At 44.2% G+C, this 12,416-nt stretch overlaps 1 protein-coding gene across 2 annotated transcripts in view; it reads right to left on the reverse strand.

Moving 5' to 3' along the window:
- The window catches only part of ABCC2 (ATP binding cassette subfamily C member 2), a 354,899-nt gene that overhangs the window by 234,248 nt on the left and 108,235 nt on the right, over nucleotides 1–12,416 (reverse strand). For both annotated transcript variants that reach the window (XM_085606294.1, XM_085606296.1), the window contains exons 3-4: nucleotides 10,589–10,735; nucleotides 2,593–2,727 (exon numbers count right to left, since the gene is read on the reverse strand). In XM_085606294.1, the coding sequence (XP_085462420.1) occupies nucleotides 2,593–2,727; nucleotides 10,589–10,735 (282 nt within the window). The remainder of the gene's footprint in view (nucleotides 1–2,592; nucleotides 2,728–10,588; nucleotides 10,736–12,416) is intronic.

Below are 12,416 nucleotides of genomic sequence, written 5' to 3' on the forward strand. Positions count from 1 at the left end.
TTACACACTGATAGCACCTACAAAGCAATCCACATGAGCAACATCGTGCAGCCGCTTTTCGAAAACCAGAACATGGTCAAGATTTTATCAGAGGGAAAGGAGAGCGAAGGTAGAGGAGCAAGCAGCGAGTGAGCTGTTAACACACACATGGAAAGCACGGATACCAGTGACGTGTCTATTACAGCGAAAGAGGCCAGTAAGCGCCCATTACACAGTACTTAAAGAGATGGCATATGGCAAAAGCCGCTGGGATTTGGTGATTCTGCGGATGTGCTGGTTTAAAATTACCCCCAAAAACTTGTGCTGTGCTTTTAGAACACACTCGAACAAGCACACCACTGCCTTTCTCCGAGGCGAAGCAGAAATGCCTCGGAGAAAGGCAGCGGCGGTTTCGGGGGCGTGTTTTTCTTTTCTCTCCTCTTGCCATTGGCTGGAGGAGATAATGAGAAAAGTAGCAAAAAACATGCCCCCGAATCCGAAAAGGACGGGGCCTGTTCGGAGAGACAAACCTCTTCTCCAATGGCTGGCCAGCATTCAAGAGGCCAGCCAATGGAGAAGAGGGGAGAAGAGGGGCGGGTTCAAGCCCCTCTTCTCCAAAACATTAAATCTCGGACCGAGACTGCGCAAGCGCAGCCTTCGAGCCGAGACCTAAAAAGGGAACTTTTTGGGCCAAGAGCTACCTTTCTGCCAAATTTGCTATAATTCGATTCAGTTGTTCGGGCTGTAGTCATGCTGAAAATCTCTATGGGAAATGCACTTTTTTTTAGTACCTTTAAATCTGTAGATTTGCTCAATTGTAAAGGTACCTTTGTGAATAGGACCACAGGTCTTTTTTTGCCTGTAGGAACATTGTACTCGTGAGTTTGGTTTTATCCCCTTGCGGGTGGGGACATGTGAGTCTACACTTAGGGGCTCATTACGATGCGGAAAGCCTCCACCCGACACCGACTCGGAACCGACCCACTTGCAGTCAGCGGTTCCGACCACCAGATTACGATGCGACCGAACACTGTTCGGTCGGATTCCCATTGTTCCCTATAGGAGCTTGTGTCCCGCCTAACAACGGGCCATAACACAGGCTCCTATTAGGAAATTAGGTGTTTGGGGAAAACCTGCACCCTGTCGCAGGCACCCCACAGTGCCTGCCACACAATGCAGGGTTTTACAGGGGGGGTCCCTTAGGTACCTCCTCGGCCATCAATTGCTAGGGGCCCCCAAAGTTACTGACAGCCTTTTTGTGTCAGACAGGCCAACACGAAAAGGCTGCTAAAAATCGATAACACAATCCAGAGGGAGGAAATGCCGTCCATAGAGGTGTACGATGTGGTTTTCACCGACAGGAATCCTCTGCGAGTCGCTCAAAACCGATTTGGAATGACCGCGCGGTTTACATTCCAATCGTAAAAGGCTCCGAAACTGTCGAGGAAACTGACTGTCGGGAGGAGGCTTTCCGCCCGACATCGTAATGAGTCCCTGAATAGTAAATTTACAGTCGGAAAAGGTGAACAGCCAAAAACAGTCCATTTAGTACAAAGTGTAAGAGTAAATTTACACTGTTAAATGTAATCATGTGTAAAGTTACCTTTGTAAATAGGGCCCAAAATATGTTTATATTGCAAGCAAAAATGTATATGTATCATTGAAAGATTATATTTTTACAGTCGATATTAAAAACAATTTTAATTAAACTCAAATTCAAAATACCGGAATTGCAAACCCTATTGTGCTGATGCAACCATAACTCATCCATTTGATGGGGAGGACGTTCATTCTATGTTCAGTATTCTGGTACTATAAGTGGTTAAGACAAGTTTTAAAGCTGTATTATTGATGTTTTGAAGAACGCCAGAATCTTGTGTGTGATTGTGTGTATATTTACAACAGGTTTTCTGTTCTCTTAGTTTTGTGTAATGTGTTTTTAAAAAAAATTCTTTTTAAGCTTTGTTTCCGTTGTTGTTCATGTTTGTATTTTGTAATCGTTATCCTTGCTTATGATTAGGTTTGTCACTACTTGCCTGGTATATTAATTTGCATGATTTGTGTATGCCTTTTGTATTCTGTTATTCGTTTGTTTTACGATGCATGGTCTGATGTACCTAGTGCGGGTCTGGGTTGAGGTTGCATTGATGCTATGACTTTTGAATTTTCTTACATATTGAGTGAAATTTGACACAGGCAGTGTTGCTGCCATTTCACTTTAGGACTGATCTGTAGAGATTCCGATGCTGAAAATGTACTCAAATATTAACTTCAAGACACATATTTAACCTATGAACTCGTTTTACTAATTTTGACTAAACGTTAAATGCCTAAGGGCATGTCTCTCTCAGGAGACTATTCGACATATGATGCACTATGGACAAAAAGGCAATAATTGTGCCCTACAATCTATTATATATACAGACATTTTCACTAGTGAAATATTTTTGGGTTATTAATTGTTTGAGCATCTGTATTAGACTAGTACAGGTGAATACCTTGTATTACAGATTTTCACTGCAGCTGTCCAAGAACAACAGCTAAACATACTTTAAGTGACTACTGAGACAGACAGATAGACAGACACATTTATAAACGTTTTGTCATTCTGACCTTGAGGGCCATCCGGATCAGAGACTGGAAAGGGAATACTCCACAGACAATCTGTAGGGTCCAAAAGACAAAGAGAGTACCGGAGTCTTTCCTGATGCAATGCCGCTTGGTTTCTTGTATGACCATAACGAGAATCTGTAAAGATAACAACACATAATTCCATATTGCTACGAATAGAGGCCAATTACTAAAAAGCAGCGAGTTACAAAAAATTAATTATTAATGAGCCAAATTGACAGTGCCATGGATTTGCACGGTAATCCCATCAAATATAGATACTGACAGCAGAGGAAGTGAAAGGCAGTTTAGGGTAAATCATTTAATTTGATTGGGATAAAAACAAAACCCCTTTCAGAATATGTCATGTTGAGGACAATTGTGGCACACCACCACAAAAACAAATCTTATAATTTGATTCGTTTTTTTCGCGCCCTTTTTGGTGTTCGGTTTGGATTCACGAGGGTGCTGCTGCATATCGACCACAATGATATGAAGAGCCAGCCTTTGCTTTGGAAGCCCTCTCCTCCAAATGCATAAGGAGTAATAGGGTACCTCTGCATAACATAAGTTATCTATTTGAAGTAATTTTACAAAAATGGTACAACTTTGAAAGGAAGTTAGGTAAGGAGGCTGTAGGAGGTTCCCAGCACTAGTCTTTTTCGACATGGTTGAATCCTTCATCTGTGACAAAATAGACACAGCACGGTCAAGGACACACTCAGGTAACATACTGCATTGTTTCATTTTGGGTCGAGGATGACCTGATAAAGTGTGTCTTGATTATAACATCCACATTAGATTAGACGTCCACACTCCTGGCTTGTGATGCGTAAGGCATCTTATTGTTCATGTTTGAAAGTTGTATCTTCGAAAGATGAATCATTAAAAGTTAAATTTGATTGGGCATGACATCACTCTGTACACCCATGCTGGCACACACTTAGGATACAATCCACAAAGTTCATCCATATACGATGCAATTTGACTTATGGCAATTCATGTTATTTGTTAGTAGGAGAGGAGATAACGGCTGGGCAGTTCCCAGTCCTCACTGGTTGTGGCAGCAGCATCTCATGGTGGTGGTGGTGGAGACAGAAGAGATTCAGGAGAGGCAGGGCCTTCAATAGAAAGGTGCACTTTCAATGAAAAGGACTGGCGAATAGCATTCTACGGGTTTGTCGTAAAAGGGTAAAGCCCCTAATGCTGCAACGAAGCACTACAGGACGTTTGGGATGATTCAGAAACAATACCTAATTTGTAAACAAATAAATTCCTCGGCCTAGTTTCTTTTGATGCTGGTACTGCCACATGCAAGGGTTTCCGAATACCAGGCTTGATTTCACCTCATGTCTCTTTCTTCCACTACCCTAGACTAGATTTTCGATTGAATCCAGGGCACGAAATTTTGTTATGGATAATTATTAAACTATATGTATATCAGACAATATTCTCACAATGATATTCTTGCAAACCACCCCTCTACACCTTCAATAAAAGCATTCGGCCCAGCTTGAAAAACAGGTGGCTAAAATTTTGTGCTCGCCATAGTGTAACCAAAGTGAGTCATGACTACAGTTCACCACAGGGCAGCCACAGGGAGTGAACTGTCCGGTGACCAGTGCCAGTGTCCAAGATCATTCATCTTCTTTCAAAAACTCTCCAAAATGTACCCTTGCTAGTACCTGTTCCCAGGTAAGGAGACTTGCCTCATAGCCTCACAATTGCCAGACATTATTTGGAAAAATGTAATTGAGCAATGGAACTTGCGTGTTGAGCATGTTGCATGCAATGAAAGTCTTTCTACACATGCCATAAAAATATTACTGAGTTAAGACTAAATATGACTCGGCATTCAGTGCTTTTAAGGCTTTCAGTACTTCATTAACTTCATGAACTTCCTTCGCCCCGCGCAGCGGCACGCGCAGCGGTAGCGCCTTAGACGCGCCGAAGAGGCGCCAAAGAGAAGCCAGTCTGCGCCAGTCCGCGTCCAGACGCTTCCAGTCTCCGGACCCAGCTGTCATCATGGTAGGAAATCTCCTCACATACAGCACTTCCTCACTATAGGCATTGCGTCCTTCGGTCAACCCACTATGTTTGTATTCAGTCCTTCCCTTACACCCGAAGGCCCACTGCAAAACTTGTGATTGGGGCATAACTACTCCAAATGTTGTGAAAAACCCCTCCAAGCAGAAATGGAGGATGTTCCTTCTTAACTGCCGTTCCCTGCCCAAACACCATACTGAACTGGCCATGCTGATAGAGGAGCTCAATCCAGACGCCCTCTTTCTAACAGAGACATGGCTTCAGCTAGAAACTGATCCTGCAATAGCATGGGCCACCCCCCAAGGCTATACTATTAAACATTTGGATCGCAAGACTGGCAGAGGTGGAGGGCTGGCTATTATCTATAGGGACATCTTTAGATGCCGCATCACTCCCTCCCCCATGCCAGCCTGTGAGAACCTACATTTCACTCTTGAGTTCTCCCCATCCACTACTTTCTCCGGTATCCTAGTCTATCGACCACCTGGCACCCTCAACAACTTTATCACTAACATGACGGATTTAGCTGCCAACCTAGTGCTCACCTCGGCAAATTTCACCCTGCTGGGCGATCTTAATTTACACCTAGATGAGCCACTTGATTCAACAGCCAATAGTCTTCGAACAAACTTTCAGTCCATTGATCTGGCTCAGAAAGGCTTTCAATCAACGCACGTCAAGGGACATCTCCTAGATCACATCTACAGCAATCTAGATAGCGTAACCGTCGAGGCTCCAGTACCACTATCCTGGACCGATCATTTTTTAGTACCTTTTACATGGTCCACTTGCTCCCCCCCCATCTCACAAAATCACAATAAGCAGCGGGGAAGAAAATGGGCCTCCCTCCCACTTTCTAAGTGGAAACTGGCTCTTATAGAACACCTACCCCCAAATGTGACCAATCCCAATACAGCCATTGTCAATTTTGATAACTGGATCTCCAGTTCCCTTGACCTAGTCCTACCAGAGGAATCTTTGCACTTAATAAACAGAGCCAAAGTGGCCCCCTGGTACTCCCCGACTCTCAGGACTATGAAGCAATCTTGCCGCAAACTAGAGAGAGCCTGGAGACAAGATTACTCACAATCAAAGCAAGTTGAGTATAGAGCCGCAATAAAGCTCTATAAAAATCAAATAAAATCTGCGCAAGCCCATTTTTATGAAGCCAAAATCAATCTAGCTGCAAACTCCCCCAAATAAATTTTTAAAATAGCCAAATCTTTAATTTCTCCCCCTCCCCCCGAGCGTCTGTCAACTGACGGCGCGCAAACCCGTTGCAATAATTTAGCCACTTTCTTCTCCCAGAAGATCCAGGCCATCTATTCTTCATTTTCTACTGGCAGTGGTGACATGGACCACACCACCACCACAGATTCTGACTTCTTAGCCCCCAGCTCACTGGATGAATTCCCCCTCCTAGATTCCGACACTTTAGACAGAATGCTTCTTAAAGTCATCTCGGGATCCCCCAATGACCCAGCACCCCCGCAAACTCTCAATAAGGTGATGGACATCATCCGCCCTGTCATTCTGGATGTCCTTAATGCTTCCATCTCCTCTAACTCCGTCCCAGCACCATGGAAATGTGCGATGGTTAGGGCCCTTTTGAAAAAACCCACCTTGGACCAGAACAACTTGGCCAATTTCCGCCCCATTTCCCTACTTCCCTGGATGAGCAAACTGCTTGAAAGGCACATCAATAATATCTTAGTGGACTACTTAGAATCAAATAGTCTGCTATGCGCCTCTCAGACGGGTTCCCGCCCGCAGCATGGAACTGAAACTGCTCTCCTAGCAGTGACGGAAGAAACTAGATTGGTGCTGGACCGGGGAGGAAAAGCAGCCATCATACTACTCGACCTCAGTGCCGCGTTCGACACTGTCAACCATGCCACACTGCTACACCGTCTGAAAGGCATGGGCGTGTCGGGCGCGGCCCTGGAGTGGCTGACCTCCTTCCTGGACGAGCGCTTCTTCCAGGTGTTTGAGGGCAAAGCAGTCTCCCCTAAGCAACCACTTAGATGTGGGGTTCCTCAGGGCTCCTCCCTGAGCCCCACACTTTTTAATGTCTATATGCGACCTCTAGCGGAGATAGTCCAGCCCTTTGGCGTGCGTATTGTCACCTACGCGGACGACACCCAGTTGGTGGTCTCTTTGGACCACACTGAGGAGCCGTCCAACACCCTGGGCCTCTGTCTAGAGGCCGTTGCTAAGTGGATGCAATCGTCCTGTCTCAAACTTAACGGGGAGAAGACAGAGATTATGCTATTGGGTAACCCTCCTCCGACCATTTTGACATCGATTTGGCCCACCTGCCTTGGTGCTCCCCCCCCTCCCAAACCGCAGATAAAGAGTCTGGGAATCTGGCTCGATAAAGCGCTGGACTTCTCGGTCCAGGCTACCAAAACTGCCTCCATGTGTGTCGGCCTAATGAAAATGCTCCGCAAAGTACTCCCTCTGCTTCCTTTCCAGGCGAGGAGAATCATGGTTCAGGCCCTGATACTCTCCCGCCTGGACTATGGAAACGCGCTATATCTGGGTGCCCCGGCTTCAGTGACCAACAGGCTCCAAATCACGCAAAACTGCGCTGCCCGATTATTATTCAACATCCCCCGCTGGCAGTCAGCCAAGAAAGCTCTAAAAGAATTGCACTGGCTCCCGATGGCTGCTAGAGCACAGTTTAAGGCTATGTGCATTGTGCACAAATCTTTCCATCGAACAGGCCCTGCCATCCTGTCCCCCTTAGTTGTGCCCTACGCTCCATCCAGAGCCCTTCACTCGGGATCATTGCATCTAGTTACCACTTCTAAAATCAACAAAGCACGTTGGGGCGGCCGTTCCTTCTCCCATACTGCTGCGAGACTTTGGAACTCCCTCCCCTTAGCCCTCAGAGAAAATAATAACCGGCTGGCTTTTAGGACAGCTTTGAAAACCCACCTGTTTGCAAAAACGTGCTAGTCTCACCCTCCGGCCCGCCACAGTGATCAATTAAAGCGCTGCGAGGCCTCCGGGTAGTCTATGCGCTATATAAATATAATTTTTCATTTCATTTCATCCTCCTTCAGGAATGAGAGCCCCTAACATCAGTCTTATTCGATGAACTGACTGACATTTTCACATAGAGTATCAATATTTTCATCTTGCTCCTTCTTTGCAGGGGCGTAGCTTCCATTGGTGCAGCAGGTGCAGTAGCACCAAGGTCCAGAAGCTCCAGGGCCCACCAAACCATGAATATCCCAATTGCCCATTTTCTTCCTTTCACTAGGGCAATGATACACGGGTCGCTCCACTGCTTGTTTGCTCTCCCTGCACGCTATAAGAATTTGTATACAACCTTTTACAAACCACCACAAATAATTAATATGTTAATGTGGTCCTATTTTGAATGCCAACAACAGTCGTTATCTAGACATACTTCATGAATTGTCTGCTTCCTAGTTAATTTGTTTAAAATATTTGTAGTAGGAAAATAATTTTGAAAATTCGAATTTTATTTGAGTTATATCTGATCTAGTTGACTGTGACTCTGTCCTTCCTGCATTTAGAGAGGACCATTCACCTATGACCAACTGCCCGGGACCATTTTGTCACTGCTCACTCAGACACAAACAGTTTTAAGGAAAATAACAACACTTACAAAACTCATCCTTTTGGCATCCTTGTCTGTATATTTTCCACTCGAAGGTGGAACATGACTGAGGTACCAAATCATTTGCCAAATAATAAGATTCGCTCCATTTTGAGACACACTCAGGCCCCCTTTTCTCTCCCTTATCCACAAGTTCTACCACCTGGTAGCACTAACACTATAAAAACAATCAACAAAATACCCTTATGGCCTCGTGATGATTTTGGTTTTCAGAAAGTCCATCGGTAGTGACATATTTTTAATTTTTATTTATGGTTTTAGTTTGTCCTCGTATCTCTTTCCCCAACTTTATTTATTCACTATATAAATGTAGACATCGAACTCTGAGAAGCTCAGAGAATCATCTAATAGTATTGTCTGAGATTTAAGAGAATTCATAGATAGTGCCCGAATGCTTTGCTTCCCATAGAAACAATCCCAACAGTGAATGCCAAAATGTAAGGACTGATATAGATCTTGGCGGATGGGCTACTCCGTCATAACGGCGACGGCTATCCCGTCCGCCGAAAAATAAATCCCATAGGATACAATGGGATTTATATTTTGGCGCACGGGATACCCGTCACCGTTGTGACGAAGTAACCCGTCCGCCAAGATCTAGATCAGGCCCTAAATGTCTTTGAGGCCACTGTCGGATATAAAAGAGAGAAATTAATGTGTCCTTTGGCACGAGGGGTTTGGTATATGTCTCACATATAGGGTAGGCACAGTGTGCTCCTTCCACTTTCCATCTGATAACTGCATTTAGTTCTAAAAACAAATCACTCCACTTGAGAAAGGAGGGCTAGCGCGGATCTACCGCTCATTAGTGGTCAATGCCCCGGACAGATTTGTAACACTGAAGGAGAAATGGGAGGGCTGACTTGGCCCACTTGATGAAGCTGACTGGAGAGATGCAAGGATGGCCATCCCAGGGAATTACAATTTCAAACCACACGAGAGTGGTTCAGCTGAAGTACCTCCACATTACATATTTTTAGGCCCGACAACTGTGGCATGTGGATAGGCTCTCCGCCTCTGTAATAATGAGGAGGCAAGATCGAGCTCACGTCTTTATATCTGTAAGGTGCAACACCGAAGGGCGGTTAAGGCTCTCTGCTCCTCCCATCCGTTCCCAACATTCTAGAACCAGTGCGCAGCTTCCCACGCGCACATACACAAGAGGGAGGACAGGAATGGGGAAGGAAGGCTAGAAAAAGAGGACATTGACTAGTGCAACATCACAACATATGGCATCTTCTCCCTTTCATAACAAATCAGTTCAATGGATAGTCTTTAATTCGAATGGGTGGAGTAATGGTTCTCCTGGCCAAAACATTGTCAGTGAGGTTGGTTCCATTCTTCGATGAGGAAACATTGATGGAACCTTCACCATTCACACATGCATTATACATATTACCTTGCTCTCTTCTATTAACTTTGTCAACTAGTACTGGTGCACTATCTTGAACAGAGTCACTGTTGATCAGAGGCTCCTGGGTTTTAACACGGACAATGTTCGACCCATTCCACCATTGTCCATAGTTTAGTAAGACAGCCATGCCTTAAGTTTTCATCACACATATAGGTTCACTGTACTCGCTCATATTCTCTTATTCTTTTGGTTATCTTACTCTCACCCTGTCACCAGCACACACAGATGTCCCTTGACTGCACTCCGAGAGTCATAGCTACCGAGCATGCCATGCATGTGCCTTTGACGCTCGTTCACCAAGTTTCTGATTTTAACATCCTTTTCAATTTTATTCTCATTTTCCCATTTCTTCCACGCTAGTGACCAGTTTGGCTGCATGGATTACTTTAATATTTAGTTTGTGAACTCGTCATTCATGGTTTTAATAGGTCTTGCTTTTTTATTGGTCTCAGGATAGATTTTTGATTCTGAGGTGCTAAAAATCTGTTGTGTGGGAAAGGGCCCTTTTATGGCTGTCTGCGCCTCTTTGTTTCACAAAATTGTGCAGGAAGGTGAGGGATCCTCCAGTCATTCCGATTATCTGCAGAGCAGTCAATAAGAATAAACAAAAAATGAAAAACACAAAGACGCATTTTCATTGGTTGAGGGGTGGCCGATTAGATTAAACAAAAGCTGATTGTTTCAGCAATTCTGACTGGCTGGCCTCCGACTAATCAAAACTGGTCATCATTAAAGCTTTTGAAACCCAACATAAAATAGTGTGTTGTAAAACAGTGTTCTCTGATAGCTGGCTGTATTTGGAACCACATCTGTAATATACTACTCATGTTATTGTATAGCCTAGGTTCTGGTTGTACTAACTCTATTGCATGTCCACAAGTCCTTACCCATGTTACTATGTAGAGTGAAGGATTTGTGTAAAGGACGATTGGGTTCAGCTTCCCCGGAGTTGGGTCTTGGTATTCTCCAAAGTCCTCTGCAACTGTAATGGCCAACCCGGCCACCGAATTCAGGAAAAGTAATACTGCAAGGCTCTGTAGTGGGACCAGAGATAGAACAAATGAGGAAACAGCACTTATTTATTCATTCTCCAGGTTTTTATGTACCAATTCTAAATATACAATGTCATAGTTAATTGACGCACAATCTGGTATAAAAACCTTACCTCAGCTAGGATATTTTGCAAGTAAATATTTTATTTATTTTAAGCTGCATTTTACAAGCATTTACTTACCATGGGCATATGTGGTCATGTTTGAGCTTCACTTAATGTAAAAAAAAGTTATACTGATAAATATTTATTTTATGGGGAAATTAAGCACCTCTAACAGATATATGTGTCCACTCATAGAACTGCTCCTCCAAGAATTGTAGAGTAGTTCTCGCTACAAAGAAACGAACTGCATGTGTATGCTCATGTTGCATATGTCGTACCAGCTGCAAAATTATACAGATGTAGGAGAAACTAGATGTGTCGTCACAACATAGGGGGTAGACTTAACAGGTGTTGTACAATTTTTAGGGGCAGGGAGGTGCTGCATACTCTCTGGGTGTGTACCTGCTCGCTCCAGAGCCTGGCACACACTGACAGAGAGGTACTTTCACAGAGTTTTAAGGCTATAGACTTGTGCTTGTTCACCTGGAACCTAGAGGTTTTGTCAAAGATTTCCTACTCACAAATTGTCAAGATGACTTCACCCATGGGAAAAAAACATTTATGCGCATGTTGATCAACTATTGCACACACACAACCGCCTATTTGTTAAGCACAATATTCCTTTGTGTTTCACATGCGAAGGGGACACACTTGCTGGTAGAAATAACACAAGAGAGTCCTCTGCCAACCCATCTGACTTACAGTCAGCTATTACTCATGTCACAAAGTTGAGGTCTACCAATATTAACAAGGTAAGTGTGACATATTTCTGGTACGTCTATAGAATACTAACTCAGCACCAAATGTTATTAGAACATTGGAATGTTGAGCGCTCCATTGAAGACAATGGAGTGGTCCGGGCTTCTAATGCCTGGTAGAAGCCTGGAACATCAACATTCCAATGTTTGTTCAAAGACCTTACTGAGTCCGAGGGGACCTTTGTTTTACAAATGAGAACATTCAGGCCTCTAGGGGCGGACTGTTCTAATAGCCTTAGAACCCTCTGTAGTGGGCTCTACCGGCTATTAAAGGCCCGCTCCCTTGTTAAAGGCCCGAGCCGAATGCTGGAGCAGGCCTTTAATGGCCAGTAAAGGCCACTAGGTAGGTCCTAAGGCTATAGGAGAGCACCTGGATTCCAAAGTTCTAGGTGACGTGTATCAGATTACTTATTTTGTGCTTGCCTTTACCTGACAAATCCTGACCGATCTGGGTGTTACAACTTCAGTTTAAGGTTCCCGAGCCTTACCCCCAACAACTTAAGGAACTTTTAGTAGCAAATTTAGTGAGTGCAATAGGAACATATAATGCGCATTCTGGTGCAACACCAACCACTTAGACAGCAGACAAAAGTGCGGGAGTTATTGCCTCCGTATTAAAAACATAGTTACATTGCTTTGGCAAGTACTTCCCAAACACCTTGAGCAATCTTTTTAAAATGCTTCAGGTAGTTATCTGTGTCCAATGCTTTCACTGATGGAAATGTGGCTATGGCTCTGAACCTCATCCAACATCACAGGGACCTCAAGCAGATCCCTCTGGCTCCAAGAGAGGAGGTATCC

This window comes from Triturus cristatus, chromosome 1_2 (genome assembly GCF_964204655.1).
Source record: "Triturus cristatus chromosome 1_2, aTriCri1.1, whole genome shotgun sequence".
Classification (NCBI taxonomy): domain Eukaryota; kingdom Metazoa; phylum Chordata; class Amphibia; order Caudata; family Salamandridae; genus Triturus; species Triturus cristatus.